The 27,703-nt window shown below is 35.9% G+C and overlaps 1 protein-coding gene across 2 annotated transcripts in view; it reads left to right on the plus strand.

Annotated features, from left to right (window-relative positions):
* LOC121382534 overlaps positions 1–27,703 on the plus strand; it is a 94,590-nt gene that overhangs the window by 19,318 nt on the left and 47,569 nt on the right. For both annotated transcript variants that reach the window (XM_041511992.1, XM_041511993.1), the window contains exons 8-15: positions 4,052–4,146; positions 11,678–11,884; positions 12,417–12,476; positions 14,681–14,757; positions 18,598–18,722; positions 21,003–21,115; positions 21,776–21,988; positions 25,102–25,164. In XM_041511992.1, coding sequence (XP_041367926.1) covers positions 4,052–4,146; positions 11,678–11,884; positions 12,417–12,476; positions 14,681–14,757; positions 18,598–18,722; positions 21,003–21,115; positions 21,776–21,988; positions 25,102–25,164 — 953 coding nt within the window. The remainder of the gene's footprint in view (positions 1–4,051; positions 4,147–11,677; positions 11,885–12,416; positions 12,477–14,680; positions 14,758–18,597; positions 18,723–21,002; positions 21,116–21,775; positions 21,989–25,101; positions 25,165–27,703) is intronic.

The raw sequence follows: 27,703 nt of genomic DNA on the forward strand, positions 1-27,703 counted from the left end.
GTCTAACAATGGTAAATATATAAATTAGTTGATGATGAATAAAATTTGTTTTAATAAAATTAAGTTAGGTATAACAAATAAGTTAGCTATAAATAGATAACTATAAACAGTGTTGCAAGATTGTTTTGTGGCATATTATAAGGATGCAATTAATGTTCCATTTATAATGGCAGGTTATGCTAGTTAAGAGTATAATATGTATCTTGTAATGGCCATGTAATATAATAAAACTTGTTATCTAAAAGTTACTTTCAAAACTTATTACTTATGAAGATAAACCTTACCGTTGTTGTTATGTTGAGGTTTATCTTGATGGTCTACTTTCAACAGGGTGTTTCCTTAATTATTTAATGGTCTGTGGCTCTGTGTGTAACAAATTTTAGTGAGGATTACTCCTCAATCAAGCTTGCTGGCCATAAGGACTAATAATAGAAACAAAAAAGTATGCCACAGTACCGTTGTCGGACTTTCACACCTGTGACGAAACGATGTATTGTCAAACGTTTCTTAGTTGGGAATTCAGACCCATGACCACCCTGTACACACTTTGAGCGGAAAGCAAGATTTTAATTTTATTATTTTATTAGGGCAATACATTAGGGCAGGACGGCGATTATCAAGGTCAGGGTGGTAACAAATGGGGTAGGCCTGCAAAAACCTGGATCATGGCGCAGCGCCCTTCTATTTATTGCTAGCTAGAACACTGGAAAGGTACTGTGAAAACTCCGGTTATTAGGGAATTCTGATTTATAGACGATCCGGTTAACAGGTTCTTCACTGTAATATGTGATTCAGTTAACTGTGTGTTTTGGTACTCAGGAATGACACTTATTAATCCATTTTGTCGTTTCCCTTAACAATAAAGTGATTTCTGTATATATCTCAGTGTTACATTTTCACGTTTATTGGTTTTTCAAAAATTATAAGTTCTAGATAATGAGACATATCAACCTAGTTTATAGTTGCTGCTAAAGGTTTGATATTTAAATTAAAAACTAGATTATAATCAAGAATTTCACATTAAATGTTTTTCATAATATACTCTGTCAAATAAGAAACGCATAGGCGAAATATTCATGGAATTATCTCTTTAATACAAAGTGGCATAAGTTCGTTGTTTATAATCGTATCACAGTCAAATTTGACATGACTATGTGACAATGTTCTTGCTATGGACTGACGGCAGTAGAGGCGTTTTCTTCATCAAACAGCATCGCATGAGGGCGCTGAAATCAGTAACTTGTTGTTGCGCGACATCTCCTTGGCATAGACTGAATGAGTCTGTGAGAATTGCGGAAGCGTCTGAGGCTCCGGGTCACGCTGGCGAACACGCCTGTCCAGTTCGTCCCATATATGTTCAATGGGGTTGAGATCTGGCGACCTTGTTGGCCAAGGCAGCACATTAATGTTCTCATTATGTAGGAAATCCATTGTTACATGTGCCGTATGCAGCCTGGCATTGTCCTGCTGAAAGAGTTCTCTCTGTCGATCCAAAATGGGAAGCATGTGACGGCAAAGAATTTCAGCCCGGTAGCGTACAGCTGTCAGGTTGCCTTGTACGAACACAAGTTCACTTCTGCCTGTGTACGAGATGGCTCCCCACATCATGACACTCCCTCCACCGAATCTGTCAACTTGGGCGATGCAGTTGCGGCGTCTGTAAACATGTTGTCGTCCATCACATCACTGTAGAAGGAAACGTGACTCTTCGCTGAACCATACTCGCCGCCAGTTTCCCAAGTTCCACCCCTATACATTTGTGCATCAGCGAACACGTAAATGTCGATGTTGACGTCGCAGGATGGGGTCAACATACGGTCTCCTAGCCCGTAAACCAGCTTCTCGAAGTCGGTTCCGAATGGTTTGTACAGACACCCTTCTCAAACCAGGTATGCGTCCAGCAGTGTTCGTTGCTGTGGCAGTTCGGTGACGCAAGTACAGAATCCGGATGTAGTGATCTTGTGCTGCAGTTGTTATGCGAGGTCTTCCACTTCTGGGCTGGTATTCAGCTGATTGAAACTGCTGGTACCTGTCCCAGAGACGTGAAATGGTGCTCTGATGGACGTTCATGTGGCGTGCGACTGCTGACTGCGATTCACCTAACTGGAGGCGGCCTGTTGCAATGTTTCGATTCGGCAGGCTTAGTCTTGGCATCTTGTAACTCGTCTACGTCGAAATAGAAATGAGGCATCATTGCGAGCATTGCAGCTTTAAATACCCATCACTACCCCAATCTTTTCCCCAAGTTTCATCACGTGCATTCGCCAAAATCTGACCATTTCACGCCCATTTGCTGCAATTCTCGCACAACGTGCCACAATGTGCGTTTAAATTTGTTTTAGGATGCATTTGGGCATGTTGTCCCATTCCAGGAACATTAACAAACATAGTTATTGAGCAACATTGTACAAAGAAACGATATTTTGTAAAATCAAACACTTTTCTTCTTTCCCTATCACCTATGCGTTTCTTTTTTGACAGAGTATATTAAATTAATTTTTAAAATATACCGTGCATTGAGATGAACAACCATGAATGCAACTATCAGTGACAATACATTTGTTTTATGTTAGGCAAAACATTTAATTCCACAGAATGTTTGTTATGAGCTCTGCCAGAATTTGTTAGATTACTTATACTGAGTCAAATTAAAAACTGAATAAATACGGTAATGGAAATGTCAGCACTCCATCTGAAGCCCATCACAGCCCACATGAAGCGAGCCATAGCACGTGCACAGCACCATGGGGGCGAAAGTGGTGTTACACGTGCCACTGATCTCGTGACTACAATAGCACACATGTTTTCATCTTAACTTACTCACAGTAGTCTGACAAATGAAACAACACATTTGAACGGTATTTGTTACGACCTTTTACAATCCCACACCTCACAAATGTTGCAGTCGAGAACGTCAGTAACCGACGTTGCAAGGGCGTTTGTTTGCAGTCGACAGGCAGTTTATGATCTGCAGACACGAGTACAACAAACGGGCACCACAGCTGATTGTCCCCAACCTGATAGACCAGGTGTGACCGTTGCATCGTGTTACGTCACCTCCGCAACCGTTTCATGATGGCTACAGTGGTCAGGTGTCCCCACAATTCAACCAACATCAACATAAACTGTGTGCACAACAACACTTGCAATGCAATAGAGTCTTGTTTAGCGATGAATCAAGATTCACACCGTCATTTGCCGATGGCAGGCAGAGGGTTCGGAGATGATGATATCGGTGTTGTGTCAATGAAGTTGACAGATTCGGAGGTGGAAGCATAATGGTTTGGGGTGCTTTCTGTGGGAATGGCCGTTCTAGACTTCTTGTCATCTGTGGCAACCTCAATGCTGCTACGCACTGCGAACAGGTGCTAACCCAGGAACGTGTGCCCTTCATGGCAACTGATGGTCCAGGACTTATCTTTCAGCACAACGCCAGACGCCACACGACCATCCTGACAAGGGATTACCTGAGTAATGCGGGTATCAATAGCATAGTGTGGCCTTCAAGGTCACCCGACAGGAATCCCATCAAGCACGTCTGGGATATGCTGGGAAGACGACTGCGCTCTCTCAGGAACCCTCCACATACATTACAGGAACTTGGTGCCACATTAGTGGAACAATGGCGCTGTATCCCTAATGCAGTCTTCACACGCATCAGGCGATGAATGAGGAGGCGTTACAGTGTGGGTACACGTGGAGGGCATACTCACTACTGAATATGTGATTCCGTCAGACGGCCCCGCTTGTGCATTTTATTTTGACTTTTTCTGGTTTTGGCAAATGCTGTGGGCGCATCAAACAGATTTTGAACTCAACTTTTATTCCTATTCTTCCTTTGGACATTATACAATTAAAATGTAACTTATTTAACACGTTCTTCTGTCATACTTGCAAATTGGCCAAGATGAAACGGTTGTGAAATTGTTAATTTGACTCCGTATATATTGATTGAATTGGTTGCATTTATCATTACCCCTCAAGAGGCTTGTAGAAAATATCAGCTTAACATGCTGAACTTATGATAAATAAATCTATTTTGTTTTTAAAGTGCTACAAATCAGAACTGTTCGCTACCTGAACTGGTTACCCACAAACAGCTTGGACAACCTGGAGAATACACTTTCACATTGAATAAAACTACAGGTTGGTGCAGCTATGCTCATCACTTTTGGAGAAGACTTCCTACCACAACTCCAACCAATGGGTCTGCCCATTGAGGGAAATCAAGCAAATGCTCGGGCTTACACTAATGTTTAGTTTTATTTTTAAAACTAAATGCAGGTAAAAGTATCACTACAAATAAAATATTTTTTGTCTTGCCTTCATGAACTCAGAAGGTGAGATAAGTATTACTGTTTCGCTGTCAGTGGCAGCATTTCCATTTTGCTCCAACCATATATTTTAGCCAGAAAGATTTGTTTGGGGTTTTTTTTTTTTTTTTAAATTGACTAATTGTCCCATGGCACAGTCTGTGTGTGTGTGTGTGTGTGTGTGTGTGTCTCTCTCTCTCTCTCTCTCTCTCTCTCTCTCTCTCTCTCTCTCTCTCTCTCTCTCTCTCTCTCTCTCTCTCTCTCTCTCTCTCTCTCTCTCTCTCTCTCTCTCTCTCTCTCTCTCTCTCTCTCTCTCTCTCTCTCTCTGTGTGTGTGTGTGTGAGTGATAGTGATTTTACTAGTGACTTAAAAGTACACTGTGACAACGTCAAATTTTATATAGTAATCTGCTTATGAAAACGCAGATATGGAAAAGAACATTAAAACCCTTACATAATCTCACAGCGAGATTGCTGTAACCAACACCTATAGTGGAGATAAAGGAAAGGAATATTACAGTAATCTTTTCAAAAAAAGGTAGGGGAATATAGGAAATAACAGCCAATTAAAGAGGTATCACTGTTTAGGAATAGATGCATGATAATAATGAAGGAATTGGGAAGAAATGCTAACTAACAGTTCATGTCGACAACAGATTGTGTGGCTGCAAATGACATTGAAACAAGATAGGGATGACATGTGAAAATTGAACGTTCACTTCTTTTGATCAATAATAAGTAAACTCCCACGATTCGTGAAACATTCGTCTATTCGACGTATCATGCTTCGTATCAATCTCCCAATGGTGATTGCAGGAGGTCTATCCCACTCCTCTTGCAGCGCCTGGCCAAGTTCAGCTAAAGCAGCCGGCAGCCGTTGACATCGCCGTACACGTCTCTAGATCATGTCCTATAGGTTGGACTATACCAATTCAAATCCCATAGGCGACCATGTTAACGTTTGTGTTTAAAAACACTATATGCAATATATCAACCAAACTGTGACCCATAAATATCAGTACTACAACCCCTACCTCAAAGTATTAACTGCAGAAAATGGTACCTTTCATGGCTCATTTTCGGTATAACCAGATGTTTCTGCAACACCCCTAGTTTCGCACAAAATTTTAGTACTTTTTTTTACAGGTACCCCATACATGTTCCAAGCACAAGGCTACTTGACACGGTGGTACTACATCAAATAAAATTGCATACATTTTTAGCCCAGATGAAACTAATTTTTTTTACAACCAACACACTCACCTTTATAACCAATCACAGGACTTGTGGTGTTAACTTCTCTATCAAAAGTTCGGTACACCTCGAACTTCGACCCAGCCGGAAATTAATTGGTATAGTGCAACCTATACTGATAACATACATGTTTCAAAAGGTGGTGAATCATGTGTTTTTATGACAACCAGGATATGGTGTCTTCTGACATAAAACTGACAACCTCACTGAAACTGTTGTTTCTACCGTGCAACCTAATTTAATGTACACCTCAAAAAACACATGTATTTTGTACAGTTTTGTACAAATGCAATATGTCATATTTGAACAAATATTTTTTTTTAAATAATACTCCTGAAGATATTTATTGTCAGATGTGTGTGTGTGCTCAGCTATATATGTAGAGACAGCATGGCTATTCAGAGTACCTCAACTCCTTAAACTTATTCCATTGAAACACATGTACTTGACTGACCCCTAGATTATGAAGACCTCAATAGGCACATCAAAGAAATATCAGTATTAAAAAAATACAATGTCTGAGGAAGGGAAAACCAACATGACTGCATCTGTATGAAGTAATGACTTAATGTCCTGCACATCACTGTTGGAAGAAAATCCTGTATGCTGAGTGTGAGCATCTTCAAGTTACCATGTGCGGGAATTTCAAATCCATCAGCTATGCAGATTTTCAAATTGGACCATCAAAACCATTGGCAGCCACCAATATTCCTGACTATATTTTATGTATACCCTACTGTAGTTGGAGGTTTTAAAAAATTTTGATATTTGGAATTATCATGCAGCTTTCGCATATTTATTTTTGATTCATTACTAAAAAAACCTGTTTTTAAGTGACATAATTACCCGAACATCTATTTTATTGCATTATTTTCTAATCCAGATCAATACAATATGTATATTGGATGTATTCCTACAATCTGTAATCCAGCATATCATTTAGCTATTAACATTGGATTAACAATAAAATAAATCATCAAATTACACCAAGGTAGATAATCAAATCTGGAAAAATTGGTTCCAAATCTAGTATACACTTAAAATACACTTCATGGGAGCAAACTAAGTGATTATTTTTAAAAAAGATTTGATCTGGAGACCTAAAGATATGTTTAACAAGCTTATTGTTATGTATAAATGAGAACAGAAGGCACAATAGTGACAAAATTTTTAATTATGGCTTTGGTAAAAAAATTCTTCAAAGCAAAAAAATGTTTACCCTAAAACTACAAATGTGTCTAAAATATGACTTAGCACCCTATAAATATGCCAAAAGGACAATAAAAATCAAGGTCTTTAAAAAGTTAAGCTATCAGAAGTACACACATGAAACATTAACTATGTTTATAGAAGTTAAAGACATTATCCCAATATTGGCACATGTTATTTTTAATATAGAAATAAATTGCTATTAAAATCTAAGTTCAGACTGCCTAGATATATTAACATATTTAAGAGCAGTTGTATATGGGCAAGTCAAACACCATGTAAATAAGAACATTCAAATCTGTATAGTATGAATTATAGGCCAAAACCAACTTTTCCTCAGGTGCTAATTTTTGTTCAAACTCCATTCAGAGCTATGCACAGTAATTATTGTCAAGGTCAAGGTCATTGTGAACTTGCATGGCCGAGTGACGGCTAATTAATCAAATAGTGTAGTTTAATTTTAATTAAATCACAAAAATCATAATCTTTTTATTATGCACTGAATATGTGATATAGGTTGGGACTATACCAATTCAAATCCCATAGGCGACCATGTTAACGTTTGTGTTTAAAAAACACTATATGCAATATATCAACCAAAACTGTGACCCATAAATATCAGTACTACAACCCCTACCTCAAAGTATTAACTGCAGAAAATGGTACCTTTCATGGCTCATTTTCGGTATAACCAGATGTTTCTGCAACACCCCTAGTTTCGCACAAAATTTTAGTACTTTTTTTTACAGGTACCCCATACATGTTCCAAGCACAAGGCTACTTGACACGGTGGTACTACATCAAATAAAATTGCATACATTTTTAGCCCAGATGAAACTAATTTTTTTTACAACCAACACACTCACCTTTATAACCAATCACAGGACTTGTGGTGTTAACTTCTCTATCAAAAGTTCGGTACACCTCGAACTTCGACCCAGCCGGAAATTAATTGGTATAGTGCAACCTATAGGTGCTCTATGGGGGAAAGGTCATGACTCATTGCTGGCCATAACATTCTGGTAACGTGTTACTGCTAAATGTAGTCATTTACAATATGTGCACGTGGGCCCGAACATTGTTATCTTGAAACACAAACCGTCGACGATTTCAATTCGATTGACCTATCTCCCGGGCCCCAGATGGCGAAACATTGAATATATTGGCTACATCACGCAGAATTCCACCAGTTTGAAGATTAGTAGACCCAGCATCATTAATTCAAAGACAAACAATGCATAACATCCAAAGAACAAAGGTTAAATGGCCAAGAGATTCAGCAAAATTAACAGTAGTAATCACATTATAGATTTATCGCCCACTCTGTGAAGTGTCACAATCGCGAATGACTCCCTACCCTCGTGGATGGGGTTACTGCATGTTGCACATTTCGGCTGTGTTTGGGTGTTAGGTTGTGTAGTCATGAACGTTCTTTCCTAGGAAGTCATTTTTGAAAGCTGATATCTGCATTTTAAATTCCCCTACTTTATTGAAGAATATGTATGTATGTATGTATGTATGTATGTATATATAAGGTGTGTACTGTCCTGTCTGCAGGAAAGTGCACATAAAATATCCATATTTGCTATGCCGTAGGAGCAACCAGTCACATTGAATATTGAGTATTGACGATACATATACATACATACATACATACATACATACATACATACATACATACATACATACAGAGAGAGAGAGAGAGAGAGAGAGAGAGAGAGAGAGAGAGAGAGAGAGAGAGAGAGAGAGAGAGAGAGATATGAGTAAGGTAGATATCATAAAAATATATCAGTGATTACAATATATGTGGGTTGAGTAGTGAGAAATGTGCTGACCGAGGCAGGACGTAGCCCAGTGGTAAAGAGCTCGTCTTATACGTTGTCAGTTTAGGATCGATCCCCGTCGGTGGACCCATTAGACGATTTATCGTTCCAGCCAGTGAGCCATGAGTGGTATAGCAAAGATTGTGATATATGCTATCCAGTCTGTGGGATGGTGCAAATAAAAGATCCATTGCTACTAATGGAAATATGTAGCGGGTTTTCTCTCGAAAACACTTGTGTAAAAATTGTCATATGTTTGGCATACAATAGCTGGTGATTAATTAATCAATCAATGTGTTCTAGTGATGTTAAATGTTTTAGTGGTGTCATTTAACCATACATCGATACATCCATACGTACCAACCCACCAACATCCCTACATATCTACATAAATGCATACATGCATATATAGATACACAGATACCCCCACAAACCCACACGCACGCACACACACATACACACAAACATATACAACTTATTTACACAGTATAGTTCATACTATTTCCTATAATATGCCATTCATGAATCACTGGTTGGAATAGGAAAACTCAGTAGCTCCACCGAGAGGATCCGTCATTCATATTGTACAAGGTAGTGCATTTGAAGGGAACGGATTACGACGAAGCGAAACTCCCACTCATTTGGGCATGCACAGTTTCAAAATGTCCACATGCCTTTAAATAGTTTAACCAGAGCCCACGACTGGTATATCAAAGGTTTTTGTATTTGCCGTCTTTTCTGTGGGAAAGTGCATATAGAAAGACCCTTTGCTGCTAATGATAAAATGTGACAGGTCTGCTCTCAAGACTACGTGTCAGAATTGACATCCAATAGCCGATGATTAATTGATTAATGTGCTCTAGAGGTGTTGTTAAACAAAACAAACTTTGAACAATTTGAGCAAATGAAACAAAGTAGCGTTTAATATCTGTTTATGTGGCATATATGGCATCTCTTGGCCAACTGGGACATCTTGGGCCGGTGTTCAGGCCGAAATGTCTCAGTTGGGAGCAGTTTCTACAACATATGATATATCGGAAAATGTGAATAAGAACAAACGTTTAGCGAATGTAGTGTGGACATAAAATACGCTAATATTTCATGACAATAAATTTTAAGATACATACACTAGACTATTTCTAAATACATTTATGTGATTGCTTTGCCAGTGATTAACTGAACACAACAACGGTAACATTATATTGACTGAAAACATATTTTACTTGCTGAACAATAAAAAGATTGGGCACAAGTTCGTCCTCTTACTAGGCCCACTCCAACACTCTATTGATTAAACTGAAATGATAAAAAACAATAATTAGATAGCTTGCACACTGCTGCAATTTGTTTACTAAATTTAAGTTGTCTGAAAAGCTGTAAAGTGTCAAAATTTATCAAAGTATTATTTCAGTCGATCCTACAACTTAAAGGGATGCTCGCGCAAGGCTTTTGGACTGGTATGCATATGCAATGATATATAATGCACAGTATTGCTTAATATCAACAAGTATAATCAAATAGTTAATTAATAAAATGGTTAAATGTGACGGCTATTATATATAACGGGCGCAGCCATTTTGTACCATCCCAGTAGCGAGCCAGTGGTTACGTAATACTTAACGTGTCACATCAGGAATTAGTCTTAGAACTGAAGAATCAAAACTACCTGATTTTTGCGGATGCATCGCAATTTACTGTAATAATATCCATCCCAGTAAGCCAGCAATAAGTATATATTATTTTTCAATACAAAATAAACCACCATTATCACAGTATCGAAATAACTATTATGTTTTGTACATAAATTAACCCACGCACTGAAATAATAATCGGAGTGTTTTCTTAGTTAATTGGTATTTTCTTTTCGTGGCCTGTGCATGTGGTTCCTGATTGGCAGGTGTGTATTTAGACGGTCCCCAGTCAATGTGTCTATACACACTAAAATTAAAATACGTGCCTCTTTTCTTAAGATCACAGGGTATTGTGTGATAACCACGCGGACACCCCTAAAATCGTAATGGAAATTATCAGCCGTCCTGCTTTATTACTGTAAATAATTATGTAAAACCCTTAATTAAGTAGACTTTCTCATCTAACATCACTAAACTGACCAATTACGTAGTCTCAAAGAAAAGAAAATTATCACTAGGGTATCGTGAGTGGTCGTCTTTGCTCCAGCGTACTCTGCCAATAGGCCTACTAATATGATTTTTGTCACAGAGAAAAATACTATAACTCCATTTCGTTTTATTGATGCAAATTGAAATATATTTAGTTAAATAGTTTATTATACTATCAAGTCAGTTATGTTGTTTTACAAGTCAGGTTGCTGAAAGCGAAGCGTCTTGTCGTAAATTAGAGCCTCTGTTTACACTGTGCATACAGGAGCTGACGTCACTTCGCCCCAATCTATAGCACCAGACGCCACAAAAACGAAACAAAGCGACTACCCCCAGTTAGCAGGAATAATCATGTTTTTTTATTAACTTTAAAATTGCGCGTTTTTCATTTATTAAAGTGTCAGTATGTGTTGGTGGTCCGGGTATGCATTTTTCCAACACACAAGGCTCTTGTTTGAGTTGACTGTCCCTTTAAGCTTTTTTTTTAGCTTTGTTTGCTGACGTTTTATGTCGCTAATATGTAACATATTTGGATTTCACACAATTTTAAGGATGCTTTTTTTTTTTTTTTTTACAGTGTATAGTAAAGGTACTATGTATGTGCACTGTATCAATAAATTCTCAAACGAATTAATGGAAAGCGGACCTTAGCTGATATTGTTTAGTGTAATTTGTAAATGAGTTACACACATTTTCAGTTTTCAGGGACATTTCATATGTAAGACATATTTCGCACTTTTCAGTTTCATATGTGTGGTATGTTGATAACTATGATATCTACTCGTAAATATACAGAATATTCTAGAAAACTTATGAAAAGTAAGTGGTACAAAGGGGTATTAAGTGAAAAGTAAAAAACAACACACATTTCACCAAAAATATGAATATCAGATTTAGGTAAAAAGTGAAAAACAACAACTTTTATGTGGTGATACTCATCTCTTCTGTTTCTCTATCAGGTCTTATGAAGATCCTTTATACTGATTATCTGACTGCTGTGGTCTACACCTGCTTGGAAGAAGCTCACGATGGGACGTGTAAAGAAGACCATGCAATCATTGCTGTAATGGCAAGGGGATCAGAGATTTCCAATAGCAGGATGGTTGAACTTGCATCTTTTTTCAAGATAGGATGTGTAAACATTGCTGATGCACATATAAGCAATGGTAAAGTAAATTTTAATATATTTTTCTCAGTGGTGAACTACTATTATATAAGCACTTGAGATGAGAAAACAAATTCCCTATGCTGAGATTGTGAGTTCTATTCAACAAGTTGCCTATTCAGAAATTACCTCTATTGTGAGCATTATTGAATGTTGTTGGTGTATTTAAGAAGCTAGCACGTTTATACAGTCACCTGTAAGGAGATATTTTTCTTTGAGTTTTGTTAATTTTAGTGATGCCAACATGCAGTAATAAAAGTATATTTCATAAACAGTTGTATAGAGTCAAACTATTGGAGAAATAAACTTGAACATAAAGGCCAACTGGCATTGATTTACATGTTTACAAAGGCCAACCTGATGCTATACATAATGTTCAATAAAATTAAAAAGATAGTTATTTTCTAAATCTACTATAGTAAACAATTGCAATCTGTGTTACATGTATTTATAACAACACTATATAACAATGTTTGGCACAAAAATACATTTGAAAAGGACATAAAGGCATATGCACAATGATGTCATTCCAGGTTCCTGCATTATTACTTCACATATACTAGAGGCAACAAATATGAAAGACATCATTGAAGGTAATTTTTCTCACAAATTATCAATAAAACATGTCTTGTTACATTTTGCTACTCAGGGCGCAATTACACGAAGCGATCACTTTAATTGCATAAGGCATAAGGTAGACATTCACTTAAGATGATCGTAGGGCTAAGATTGCTTTGTGGAATGGGGCCCTGTTCCATAAGCATATGAGATTGGGGAGGGGGCAACAATAGAGATATTGGAGGGGGGGGGGGAAATGCTGGTCTGAAACCTTTACACCATGTATTTCCATAATTATACCCATAATATTAGTTGCAGTCCATTGTCAGTAAGAATAACCCTTGGAACATGAACAGTTTTCAACACCTTTCGGAGTGACGTGGCAGTACACAGGGTTGTTGTATACACTTGTAAATATGTTTGCAATTGTAAATGACCCATTATGAAAAGAATATGATTAATGCATGTTTACTCTCGTATTTGCATGCATTTAAGGTTCAGTTATACTGTCCGGTGTGTGCAGCTTAGCTTGTTGAGTTGTCTACCTACGTTAGTGGTTATATGTACGAGGAAAATCTTGCTGCTGCCATATTGGTTACTATTACAGATTAACAGCAAAGACATATTATATATTGACTTTCCTACAAACAGGCTTTCAACAAACCAGATATGGGGCACTAACTTGTATAAATGCTTGTATCAGTGCAAGTTATCTTTATTATATTAGTTAATACAGTGCACTTTGTTGTTTTAATAGATGTATTGTTGTTTTCTTTTATTCATGGAGATGCAATATTTTATACATTTTTATACAATCCATGTTTTAAAGTATGGGAAACATAATGTTATTGCACTGTTTTTCTATCTGTAGGCCCTAATCTAGCTGGCAAAATTGTCCCTTTTTGCCAAAAGTCTGCTGAAGTCACCGAGTTATTAGCAGACATTAGCGATTTCAGACAAACAGGCTTTGTTTAGTTTAGACAACGTGTTTAGTGTCATAGCTCCCTTAACACCCTGTCGTTTCATTATTTTACTGTGGTGCAAAACTGTGTTTTGTGTCATTTGCAGTGACCCATTCAGTGTTGTTGTTTCTTGACCAGATTATTTCAGTGATGACAAAGATACTAATTATTACTTTCATTTTTATATAACGACATATCAATTACTTAATACTATCACGTTTATAAAGTATTATTATGGAAAATAAGCATTCTTTGTTGAAAAAATGGCTACGTTCCTACATGTATATCAATATGAGCATCTAAAAATCCAAAAAGGGTATTACCAGAATTAAAAACAAAAACCTGAATAGTTTTACTTTATGGAGATGGCCACATTTATGAAATGAATTGCATATGACTGCGAGGATACGATTATTTGACCTGCAGGTGTTTACATAGAAACCACCAAAAAGAGTCCAAGACCGATTTCTTCAGCAAAAGCTATAAAAAAAAAACCCCACTGTTTATGGACGATATACTGCAGTAACAATGAGGTGACAAATGCCAGTTCGTCTGGGCAGTACGAGTCGGTGTGTATGTGGTCACTGTGACTTTATGCTGACTGAAATCGAATGTGTTTGTTGTCAGAAAAAAACATGATACCAAATCATACTTACCATCGTCCTTGATCATCTGTGACTAGGTCATTGGGCTGTGACCAGGTCGACATATCAGAACAAAGACGAAAGTATTTAGTGGTCCAAAATCCTTAATTTAGTATTCCTTAAATGTTATTACCAGAAGTGTTAGCATTTGATAACCAACTCGGACCCTTCACAAATGGACATGCAACATGAAAAAAATATTACAAAATGTACATATTTTATGAAACGTTTCCCCTTTCTCCAAGGAAGGGAGACATCACTTCTACTACTCTTTCAATTCTAGATTAGGGCCGGCTGATTGTCTATCTGTTCATCCAGCCATCCATCAGTGAAAATTGAGAAATATTCAGGAAATTTTGAATTTCTGAATTTTTATTAAATTAAACATTTAATAAAGAAATGTAACATTGTTATGTACTAGTGACAAAACCAGAAATGTAACATCATTATGTACTAGTGACAAAACCAGAAATGAAATAGTGGAACTCTGAAGGGCAATAGGCCCCTAGTTTTCATGTTGTTCTTCATTTACTTACTTTCCTTAAATTGTCATTTAACGTCATTATATGTATGAATATATCATGTGCTAATTAACGACCTGTTTTGCTTTGATGTTTTGTGTTATACTTTTAGCTGTCTCAAAAGCTCGTCCTTCCACTCAGTGTGTTCTGGATAAAGTTGTAACAGTTGCCAACTTTGAACTTATACAGGTAAAATATAACGTAACAGTTCCACTTATAGAGCAGGCTTTGACCGTAACATTTTCAGTGGTAGCCCATCAGGCTACCTGTTTGTAAAATCTTGTAGATCTGTCTAAAAATTAATAGCCTATAATTTCAGTAAGACAAAAAAAAAGATAAATAAAATCATAGTTCATACTGAGAACAAAAACCTTTAAAAAACAAACATGTTTATCCATTAGCACATTACATTTATGACCAGAATTATCATATAAAGTATCACTATATTGTTTTTAAATATCAGAAAACTGTCAATAATTATTAGGTTAATAGTTACTATTTTTAAAGTAAACTCACGATTCTGAAATCAATCTGTATTATACAGTTATATTAAACTATAAGAGGATGCATATACTAAAATAACCAAATTAATTAGTATACATAAAGTCAATAACAGCAATATTTAATAATTTGGCCCAGGTTCATGGTGCAAGTTAATTGAGTTTGTTTCCAAGTGTTTCTATAACAATAAAAGTGTAAGATGTTTTCCATGTACGAGCTTCACTTAACGACATTTGTGATTACAAGCAGCCAGTGAACAAAATAGAACGTCACTGTAGCAGTAACAATAACATAGGGATAAAACGTTTTATGTACGTGGTATATAGAGGATACTCGCTGAGTGTGTTGTGATATCATAATTTGTCAGCACGAGTTGATAAAAGTATGAATATACTTTTATCAACGAGGCATGATGAAGGTAACTTCGAAGCGATGATGTAGGTAACTCTCTAGTCAGCTTCAGATGGGATGTGGGTATCTGACAAAAGGGATCCGGGTAATTGCAATGATGAGTGTAACTGTAGGTTGAGAGTAACTGCTGTATTTTTCTTTTCATAACTAATTATTCCCATGTGCGTCTAGAAACAATTAGTAAAAAACATTTTTCTTGTTTTCCCCTTCATTTTGTTTTTCAGATTATTACATGTGCTATTTGTCCTCCTGAGAATATACTATTTTGACACACACCACCAAAATGTTACGTAACGCTCAAGGGGGTGGGTGGGTGTAAGTCCAAATGTTATGTGGCGTTAGAGGAGTGAGGTGTATTTAACAGCACTGTTTTAACTGGGTTTTTTATTATTACTTTGTTCATAAACGCTCTGTCATAGCGACAATGTTTAACGTAGGCCTAGTTAGTTCTAGCTAGACGTATACACTCAATAAGGATTATAAATCGAGTTAAAATAGGTATCTGCATTTTTCCAAATTGCAAAACATTATGTTAAAATTACATTACACCCATCGCTGACCTGTTTGTGAATGGGGGCGGGGGGTCAACGTTACGTAATATTTTGGGGACGTATGGTCTAGCGTTATGGAGCGTTACATAGAGAAGACTAAACGAGTACCCCTGTGAGCCCGTTTATATTACAATTAAAAACACACGAGTTGTAATATACTCTTCAAAAAAAGTAGGGGAACCTGAAATATTAATGTTAATATCAGCTATTAGACCGAACATACGTTTTGACCACAGACATCCTAGTAAAGAACGTTCAGGCCTGTTTATCAACATACCAAAACACATTCCATAGTTTGCACGTACATCACGCAATTGCCCCGTACACATGCGTGGGGTGTCATTCTCGATTTTGACAATTTCCAGGAAGGTCGATTAATCACTGTGGAACATTATTTCTGTCAATCTTTTTCATTCTGTTGATCATACAGTTGTTATTGTTTTGTTTTTAATCATTTTTATTGTTTGAATTTGCAATTTACTGATAAAAAAAGGTCAACGTTCAAATTTCACTTCTGACCCCAATCGTCCTTCAAGATCTTTGGTGGTCATAAAAGCTACTGTAATACTGAACTACCGGTTGTAATATTTGCCCAATTAATTCACTATTATCAAATAACCATTCCCCATATCTAATATACCTTACAATTTTGGCAATTGTAAATTCTTATTATAGTTCCACTACCTTTTTTGAAGAGTATATAAACGGTCTCACACGGAAACGAGTATAGTATTTCATTTATTACACTGCACATCAGTGAACAAAAATGACGTCATGTTGTGGCTACTTCATTTAGCTATTTATCAATGAAACTTTACATTCCTGTGCCACACATCTATCAATGGAATTTACACAAACAATATTATAAACATATTCAAGGCTAAACTAAATTATTAAAATATATAATGTTAAATTATGCTGCTAACATTAGTTATATACAGCAAGTATTTTTCCGAGTTAAAAATATGAATTGAAAGAACCATGTCACATGATGCCATGTGCACACTTTTCGCATAACATCTATGCGGAGTTGTACTGTGTGACACCTCTAATCACCTCTCAAAAAAATGTATTTCCACATGTGAAGAGACGATAAATATCACACGGGTATCTCGTCCACCGCGGTGTAATAAGGTGTGGAGGGTGTCTAATTTTTACACAATAGCGTGATGTAATATTGGAACGACCCTATTGTGAATAACGGGGGAGGGCGGCGGCAAGTGTTGCCTTCGGTTTAATAACAAGCATTGGAGCACTAAGGCAAATCGAAGTACAACTGTCACAAATCGAAGTACAACTGTCACAAATCGAAGTACAACTGTCACAAACTGTATAAAATTGTGTAGCGTAGTGAAGGATTTTAAACTAAACAGCTCAGAAAATGACGTCATTACGTCAAATGGGACGTCATTACGTAAATCAGATAATACCATGATTCATAGGAAGAACGTTAGAAACTGATTTATGAATTATGTGTCGTTTTAACTATAACAAGTTGTGCTGTTTGTAATTATAATAATTGTTCGTACTTTTTTGCGATTTATCGATGTATAACTCACAAATTTAGAATAGAATCACTTCGCTGCGATACTTGATTTTATACAATTTGTGACTGTTATACATCGATAAATTCAGCAAAAATTTTTACGAACAATTGTTATGTATGACCATTATGATATATATTAATTGCATATTTATAGTGGTGATGTTTAAAGTAAATATATCTGTATGTCTGCTAGAGATAAAAATAGACTGCTAGGAGCTGCATATAACCCAAGCTGGGTGCCCATCCAGAGATAGAGGTCAAGCATGCAAGCTGTAAGCATCCAGTGCAAGTTCACTGGCTAATCTATGTATGAATCAGAATAGAGTTTATTTACAACTTTATGTGTCTGTTGTGGATAAATTAGTGATTATGAAGAACTGAGAATGGGACACTTCTGATTCTTTACATGCAGTTGTACAGTTTATTACATACCCGTTCAATCTTACTATAGTGATAAAGACATTTTGAAACCATGTGATACATTAATTTTGTATCACACATATGTGCGATATGGACCGGAACTTTTAAATGGCGAATTCCCTTTTTCTTTTTACTGCAGTTAGCGCCTTTTATTTACTAACGTCATATATGATTTACAAATGACGTCACATCGTATTTCAAACATTACACAAGGCTGCCGCAGAGTAAATCCATGAAAGGGTAGTTTTGATCATAGATTTAATAAAGTTAAATTAAAAACGGTCTCGTGGTATATATTCTTGTGCAAAATATACTCGTGCAATAAATAGAAAGCAAAAACAACGTATGTGAAGTTCTGTATATGTATTTGTATTTTGAGGCAGTTGAGATTTGTGGATAGTAAAAACACTGAACTTACGTTAGTGATTTGCATTTGTCAGTGAGTTTATAGGATGGGGAGTTTGAATGTTATAATGATTTTTTTCCGAAACATATAGTGTGTTAATTTATTTCATTGTTTTGTTCCCAGTGTTATTTCAATCTTCACCTAAACAAATTAGTCATGAAAATATAGTTTTTGGGGTTTTTTGTTTATATCAGATGTCAGGTCACTGGTATGAGCTAGCAAGAACCAGATATACCTTCAACAGAATGGAATCTGTCGTTATTTACTACAACTACAACCACAGCATTCATATGTTGAATGGTGTTTACACTGGATCAATGTAAGTAATTTAAATCATGTTTTAAATCAAAAACTGTTTTCATTTTACTTAACTAACAGACTTCTGTTCTAGTGATAATTCAATTTGCCTTAATATATATAGTAAATGAGCTACCGGACTGACTGGAGGCGACTATGAACGAGTGCAATAAATAGGAAGCGAAAAGAACGTATGTCAATTTCTGTATTTATTATATACCTTCGAGCTGAACTGAGAATTTCGACCTTTAACAGGGCGTCACGTTAGTAAAACATTCTTGTGCTAAATTTTATGATAAATTTTATATGTTTTGTTTCAGAATTGTGGGTACATAGATTTTTCACTGAGTGCCATATATATATAGAGGTGATATGACGTGGGAAGCTGCCCCAGAGCTACCCTGTGTTTGTTATTTGTGGGTTGAACAACGTTTATCATATCATAATAATTCTATATTTAGTTTCAGATGTGTGCGGATGTTGTTTCTTTTGCTATATAATTACTGTTTTGTAGATTTCAGCGAGGCTTAGCTTTGTGTTTTATTTCCGAGCCACACCATATTATCTTATGTCCCTAAGCCACCCTAGATTCATCATATTATCATAGGACATACACTTAAATTTGTATTGTAGATTTGAACGTATGTTGCATAATTAAGAAAACTACTGAATGTTGATTTTTGTTCTGTTTTTGTGTAACATTGATTTATTAATCATTGGCTATTAGATGCCAAACATCCCGCTAAATGTTTTCGTTAGTAGCATGGGATATTTTATATGCACCATCCCAAAGACAGAATAACACATACCACGGTATACCATTCATGGTACACCAACGGGAATCTAATAGCAACAGTTCTGTTATAAAGAGTGTGGGTAGGTGACAAAATGTGTCTAAGTGAAATTATTATATTGCCTAGAGACACAGGCCGACCAAGTTTCCGGAATTTTTCGAAATATCCGGAATTTTAATCCTGTACACAGAATTCCGGAATTGATGCCAAATATCCGGATTTTTTTTTCAAATTTACTAACAATTGTGTTTTTAAGTAACTAATTCTTATTACATTCTCCATTTCAACCTCAACTCTGTAATAATCTGTAGTGTCTACAATTTTGTGCCATTACTAAGGCGTGTGTTTATTTGCTATATTTGCCAACAGCCGACTAATAAAAATCGAGTAAACTGAAACCATATATGGAAATGTTTCTTACGTTTTATATTCGGGTAGTTTATGTATTTATCTCATAGACTTATGTTGCTACGGGCAGACATCGGTTCTATGGCGATGCATACAATTTCAACATAGTGGGTGAAAACCTGAATAGAACACTGCGATCGTACAGAAAACACACACACAAAAATGGATCTACAATTCTCTTCTTTCAATTTGCTTTCACATACAACATTTCACTAAATAATATCTGGCCACCAGTAATCTATGCTCCACCCATGACATTAATATACCTATCGATGTTGTATTGTTCAAGTAAATTAAACTATAAACATTTCTAATGTTTTTACAAACCAGTGTCAGTTTTTACCGCGAGGTTTTCTTTACAATGGCACCCCAAAAATGTTACTCTAATAGTAATTTAAGCGTAATTCAGAATGGTAGCCTTAATGTGGGTACTAGACGTTTCCACCCCGAACCAGATTGCCACAAATCAGTTCGACCCCAACTGATGTAATAATGCAAAAATAGCATAGGTCCCAAGTTTGTTTGTCTCTTTATTACTAATATGTAGGTGGGAGAGTGTGTGTGTGGTTAATACCTTTAATCGTTGTACTAGGTATAGAAACATTGTTTACACTGATTAATGTGTTTAGCATGTGTTACTAGACAAACCATAACGTAAGCCTATAGCTAAAAAGGAAGTAGAAAAAGTCTGCCACTTATGTGGATTGATTTATACTTTTACTATTGAATACTATTGTTATATATTGCTTTGATTGTTGCTATTTTGCAAATATATGTCAAAGATAGCATTTTTCGCGTGCTTTAAATTTTTGTTTTGAAAAGGTCATTCGCGCGCTGAAAATGAAAATATCAGAAAATTTTGGTAAAATATTGCCATTAGGTTGATCGCCCTGGAGACAAATGGTTTATTCGTGTTCAAATGACAGTTCGTGAGATCCTGGTAAGATGCAGTGGAACGTATGACTCTGATATGTTAAACACTGTACTCGGGTTCACAATATAACTTTCATCATTTCCAGACTTTATTTTTGTAACACATTCTAAAATGCTGCTTACAACATTTGCTGTGATGTGATGCTATTTTGGATGATGTTGTACAGGGATGGTGAATGTCAGCTGCCCCCGATCACCAGTCTTACCAAGATTGATCCCAGTGAAAAACAAGTTGGAGTCATGGGGCGTATTGGAGGCATGACTAGCAGCTACCCTTGGGGTAAGTAAATGAGCACTCAGGAGTCATCTCATAATGTTAGAACTACAATAATAAAAATGCTTTAAATTTATTTAAAATTATATTATTATATAAACTCTTCCAATATGCCCTTGTTTGCTTTTTATGTTCTTTATTAAAAATTAATGTATAGAAAAGATGCAAATGGATATAGGCTACTATGGTCTATAAGACCAGTGAAAATAGTATATACATGTATACAATGATAATCCAATTTTTAAAATACACCTTACTTACTTTTTCTTTTTCATCAAACTAATTTTTAGTCAATCTTTCAAACTCATTTTCTAGTCGGTTTGTAAAAGGATTGAAAGTGAATCAATAATTTTGCAAATTCAATGATGTTTAGACATTGAAGACTGTAGCTATAGCGTTAACGTGTCAGTGCCAATAATAGATTTGAAACAAAGTTTTATTCATGTTCATATTATACCAAATTAGAAATGTAGTTGTGATTGTAATAATCTTAATTATTATACGTTATCAATCACTGGTGTAAAGTAAATGCATTTTACTCCATTCTGCTTTTATAATTATTTATTTAGTGTAATTTAACAGGCTGACGAAGATTTTAAAAAAAATGCCTATGTTTTTTTTAATAAACTGGAATATAATAATCTACAATATTCATTTTTGTTTCAGTGTCATTTAAAATTCTCTTTTTTGACGGGCGCTTTTTGATGTTTTATGTGTGTTATGAGAATCAAACAGATGGAAGTTGCAAACAAGATCAGATGGAAGTGACTCTACTGGGTCGTACACCAGAAAAAAGTAAACTCATAGAAAGCCTCCTCCCCAAGTTAATGTCTGATGTTTGTCTTTCACAAGCAGATTTGATCAACACAAAACGAGAAGGTACTAATTTAATAATCAGTAACAATAATTATGTTTCAGTTCTGAGGTGTACGAATTGAAAATATAGTGACGTGAAATGTTTTTAGAAGTTGGTATGTACAGGAATTAACTGTTTTATTAACAGGAAAACATCAAAATCTATGCGCTGCCTAACACTGGCATAATTATTTCCACGAAAGTTTCCATTCTATAATTTAACATTTCTGCTTATAATGACTTCTTACCTTCACATATCTAATGTATCCAACATGTCAACTGTGCATACACTTTAATTATAATTTTAAAAAATTGTATCTTCATTGTCCATCCATCATTTGAAACAGAAAGAAATGTTTTATTTAACGACGCACTCAACACATTTTATTTACGGTTATATGGCGTCAGACATATGGTTAAGGACCACATAGATTTTGAGAGGAAACCCGCTGTCGCCACCACATGGGCTACTCTTCCGATTAGCAGCAAGGGATCTTTTATTTGCACTTCCCACAGGCAGGATAGCACAAACCATGGCCTTTGTTGAACCAGTTATGGATCACTGGTCGGTGCAAGTGGTTTACACCTACCCATTGAGCCTTGCGGAGCACTCACTCAGGGTTTGGAGTCGGTATCTGGATTAAAAATCCCATGCCTCGACTGGGATCCGAACCCAGTACCTACCAGCCTGTAGACCGATGGCCTGCCACGACGCCGGTCATTTGAAACAGGGTTTGGTACCTACTTCTACATAATTAATACCAATACCTGTAAGATTTTTAGTTCACTATCTGCAAAGTTAGACTAATAAACAGTTTATGTTGTGATATGTGATGGGTTCCATATAACTACAACGGCGCTAAAGAACAAACATAACATGCAGTGATAGAAGTAGATGGACAGTACCAATTACAAACACTTTGACATAGTTAATATAGGAGAAGCCATTTTGCATACAATGGCAATGCAATGCGATGTAACAATCATATGCGTTACTGTCAAAAGGTTAGGGGACGTTTCATACCCAATCCTGTTCGTTCCTAGACGTTTCATAATCACTGCTGTTTTATACGTTTCGTCCTCTGGTCATTTTGCACACGTTATATGGTTAATTGAATATGATCATTTTATAGTTAATTGAATCCGATCGGTACTGTTAATAATGATTTGTTTTTCCTTGGAAACAGTGTGCTTACACTTTCATTATCAACGTTTATATTAATCTAGTGTTACACCATGCTGGCAATTTCAAATCGCATAGGTTGTTTTAAGACAATTTGTATCCCAAAATCCAAATTTTGTGTTAAATCATTATAGTTGACAACGAAACACATTTGTATTATCCCCTAATTAAACCAAATAAATAAAATGTTTAATTAAGCAATTCCGTGATTTAAAAAAACACAATTTGTAACTGTGGTATTTTTCACGAACAGGCCTACATCCTATAGAATGATACACGCATATTTGTTCCTCAGTTCTACATTCATGGTATTTAAAGTTAACTAATGATAAAGGGACAGACCCTAGTTTTTAAACACTAAGGCATATTTTTCACCTAGACTCTAGTTTCAACCCGTAAAAATGGATATTACGTTTGGCTAATTTACAAACCTGTAACAAATTTGGATACAACAGAGTGAAGCAAGAGTCTGTGATGTTGAAATACCCCTAAAATGGACTAAAACGCGACTCCATAATCGTTACTTCTCAGGCGCATGTGCGTTTTTAAAAGTATGAAAAATGCATTTTGTGGTATTAAAAAAATGGAAATGGATAATCTAAACAATAAAATATAAGTAATGTTTGATTTCAGTAATCATAAACGGCTCTAATAGTGAAATATATGCCTTGGTGTTTAAAACACTAGGGTCTGCCCCATTAATGTAGATTTACGTGCAGTTTCTCGGATATAAGAAAGGAGTGTGCAGCGGCCTATTTCTACAATTTAAAGGTCAACTTGAATACATTTACTGAGGCCGTATTTCAATGTATAGCTAATGCCAAGAGATGTAATAAATGTTTGGCCAAGTGTCTGAAATACAGCATCAAGCACATACTAAATCTAAATCTAAATGACTGTTATGTCATCACAGAATCAGGCTCCGGAATGATACTTAGGACAGCACCAAATGTAATGCAGTCTTGCAAGTTTGCCAATAAATGTCAATTGTATGCATTTCATAAACTAGCATCAACAGCATACCTGAATACATCATATATTACAATATAGTGTATTATACAATAAAATAAATATACATACGTTGGGGTTTTTTATTGTTATTTATTGCATGAGTTTATTTTGCAAGAATATACATCTTGAGTTTGCATAAAATTCCCATGGTATGATCTTGCGCAAAATAAACAAATGCAACAAATAAGAAGTATGTGAGTGAAGTCCTGTATTTGTTACATAATTTCTTTTATTTTTTACAAAAACAGTTCTAATTTATAACTACACCTTCTTAAATCTATGATCAATACTCTTTTCATGGATTTACTAACGTTAATATCTTGTGTAATGTTTCAAATACAATGTGACATAATTTGTAAATCATGTACGACGTACTTAACAAAAAGGCACTAAATCCAGTAAAAATAAAAAGGGGATTCCTGATTTAAAAGTTCCAGTCCAAGATACATTTATCACAGAGTGTGAAAATGGCTTTATCACTATATAGGTGAATAAGCATGTAATGAATACATGTATCATCAAAAGTACGTGAAAATGGTTTATACTAAAAGTATAGGTATAAACTAAAAATATCAAAACAAGTATTACCCAGTACTAAAATTCTTGAGCATTGAACAAAATATTCCAGTGAACAAGATCAAGTGGTAAAACAATATAGATTTGTTCTTAGAATGTGTCTGTCTTGCAAATTAAGCTATGAATGGGAGAAAATATTGTTCAGATCTGGGTCCCCAACTATCTTTTCATATTGGTTATATCAAATTTTAATCAAGAATGATGTGTGCATATGTATTAATTATATATGATGTTGCTACAGTAGATAAAGATTAGCAGCATGGTTCTGTTGTCAAGTCTAAACCATAATACAAATTACTTAAAGTCCCAAGTAACAATTTTAGCAAACAACGCTGTTGTGGTTGTGTTTTTTTTCTCATTATTTTAGCTGACTGTAACAGTGCCCTATTCGCTTTACCAGTCCACTCAAGGAGTAGAACATTTGAGATAGGTGAGTATACATGCTAAAAGGTTTATTGCTATGTTAGATTATATAGTCATAATATTTCCAATATCTCTATACAAAATGTTGATTTACATACTCAGTAAACAAATTAAACAGACATTAAACAGACAACAGCTATTCTGGTCATCCTGTCTTTAGTGCCTATCAATTATGGATATAAACTTGCTATATTCATTTGGTAGAGCAGTCACCTAAGGTGCAGTCTCACATACACAAATTATATCCTGAATGGGCCCGATTTAAGAATTCTTGGTGATTCTTGGATATACGTACTGAGACCGTAGGGTGTTCTTGGCCTTTCGTCAGTATTCTTGAATGTTCTGGATCGACTCCAGACTGTTTTGAACATGTTCAAAACTGTCAGTAGTAATCGTGAATAAAGTTGAAATCATAACTCAATCTTGCGAGTTCTTGAGGGCATCGTGCATAACCGTAGTATGTTCGTAGACGTATTCAGGATATTCGTGGTTAAACATGGGGTATTCGTACGACTATTGAAGGGTATTTCTCTACCTCTGGCTCTTTCTCTGCCTTTGGTTCGCTGGCTCTTCCGTTGTCCCTTGCAGCCGGTTGCTGACTTCTTGAAGAACGGCATGGTGATGTCCCCTGCATGCAGGCAGAACGTCGAATGAAATTTGGCCTATTCGGCAACCTTCAAATAGGCGTCTTGCGGCAGTCGTACTGATTCGTGTAGCAGTCCTGCGGATTCGTAGGCGAACCGTAGTAATTCTTGATGCGTTCCACATTAATTGTCATAATTCGTAGCGTATTTGGGAAGGCATCCTAGGGGACACGTAGTAGGTCGTCCCGATTCGTAATGAATCGGGTTCAAGATCGTAATGGTGTCGTATTAGTTCTTCTAGCAGTCGTGAGCATTCGTACGCAGTTCAGGAAAGAAGCTGAATCATGCAAATTTTGTCACAAAAAATCGGGAGCGATCGGGGCTGCATAGGATCGTGTATATTCCTGGACATTCGGGGTATAATTCGTGTATGTGAGACTGGGGCTTTATAGATTCAAGTTTGTGTTGTGTCCCCACCAATGCCCTATGACTGGTACATCAGTGGTCATATCAGTCTGATATGGGAAAGTGCATACTGATTATCCCTTACTGATTTATCAGTAGGAGTAGCCTGTATGGCAGCAGTGAATTTCTTGTCTGTCTCTTTCTCTTTACAAAGTGTTGTAATAATAGCCGCAATTTAAAATATGTTGGGTGTTAAATATTCCTTTCTTTTATTGTAACATTCATCTATATACATTTGTTCTTAGGGTGGGGTGATAATATTTATTGTCAGTATTGGTAATACACATGTAGGAAGGTAAAATGATGTAAAATATTTCTATTTCAATCTGTTTCTAAAAAAACACTGATACCGTTCAATTATAATTAGCCCGAGTACTCTGACTGTAAGAGAGCTAGACGGACATTTGGACATAAATACGCTCTCATTACATTCAGACCAAGCTATGTATTTTTTTTGGTAATTGCCGACAACCAAAAAGTTGTCAAAGATTTCCGCTCTAATACCACAACAATCCTATGTTTGACGTGAAATACCTTTACATCGATGATTTTTTTAGTTAAAGCCATTATTGTATGTCAATAAGGGCCAATCGTAGGCCCGCTGATTGATCCTTATGAAATTATATTGGGTAAATCCCGGGGTTTTTTAGTTTTTTTTTATCAAAACGCGATATACGCAAATTAAAAAAAATCACTTTTACTGAAAATGAAAAAAATTGATATATCGCGTTTTGCACACACACACACGCGCGCAGACACACACACAGACATATATATATATAAGTAACCGATTACGATTATGATTACAAGAAAATTGAAAATAACCAATTACGTCAAGCGTTTCTTAGTTGATAACACTGTACCCACTTTGAGGGGGAAGCCATATTTTAAATTATTTTATGACATTTTATTACTACTTTTGTTCAAGGCAAACAATTATGACAGGGCGACAATAATTAAAGAGTAATGATGACAACAACGAGAAGGGCGCCACAAAACTGAAGCAGGACGCAGCTAACGCCCTTCTCTTTATTGCCAGCTAGAACATTGTATTCATTGAGGTGCTTTTATAGGAAAAGTAAACTAAATAGATGCCTTTATGTGAATGTGTGGCTTAATCCCCCTGGATTTCATTCATTTGATAGTTCAGTCGTGATGATTTCCTCTTTCCAAAGCAAATAGTAGTAAAAGAAGAGATCGATTTTATTGCAGTTTTTGCAGTCATGTTTTGATTAAATTACACAATTTAAAAAAAAATAATCAAAGCTTTATCTTGATTGATTACTTTCAAATGTCTGTTTCTGTGTTTGCTTAATTAGTTTCGTGATTTGTGTCTGTGTCTGTGACAATGTGAGGATAACTATCTACATGGAATAAAGCTTGATACGACGGACTGCCTGTTTGTCTACAGTCATAAGCGTTTCTTAGTCGAGAATTCAGACTAGTGACACTTTCAGAGGACTTTTATCTTAAATTATTTTATTTCATTTCATTACC

The sequence above is a fragment of the Gigantopelta aegis genome, chromosome 10, assembly GCF_016097555.1.
Source record: "Gigantopelta aegis isolate Gae_Host chromosome 10, Gae_host_genome, whole genome shotgun sequence".
Lineage (NCBI taxonomy): Eukaryota > Metazoa > Mollusca > Gastropoda > Neomphalida > Peltospiridae > Gigantopelta > Gigantopelta aegis.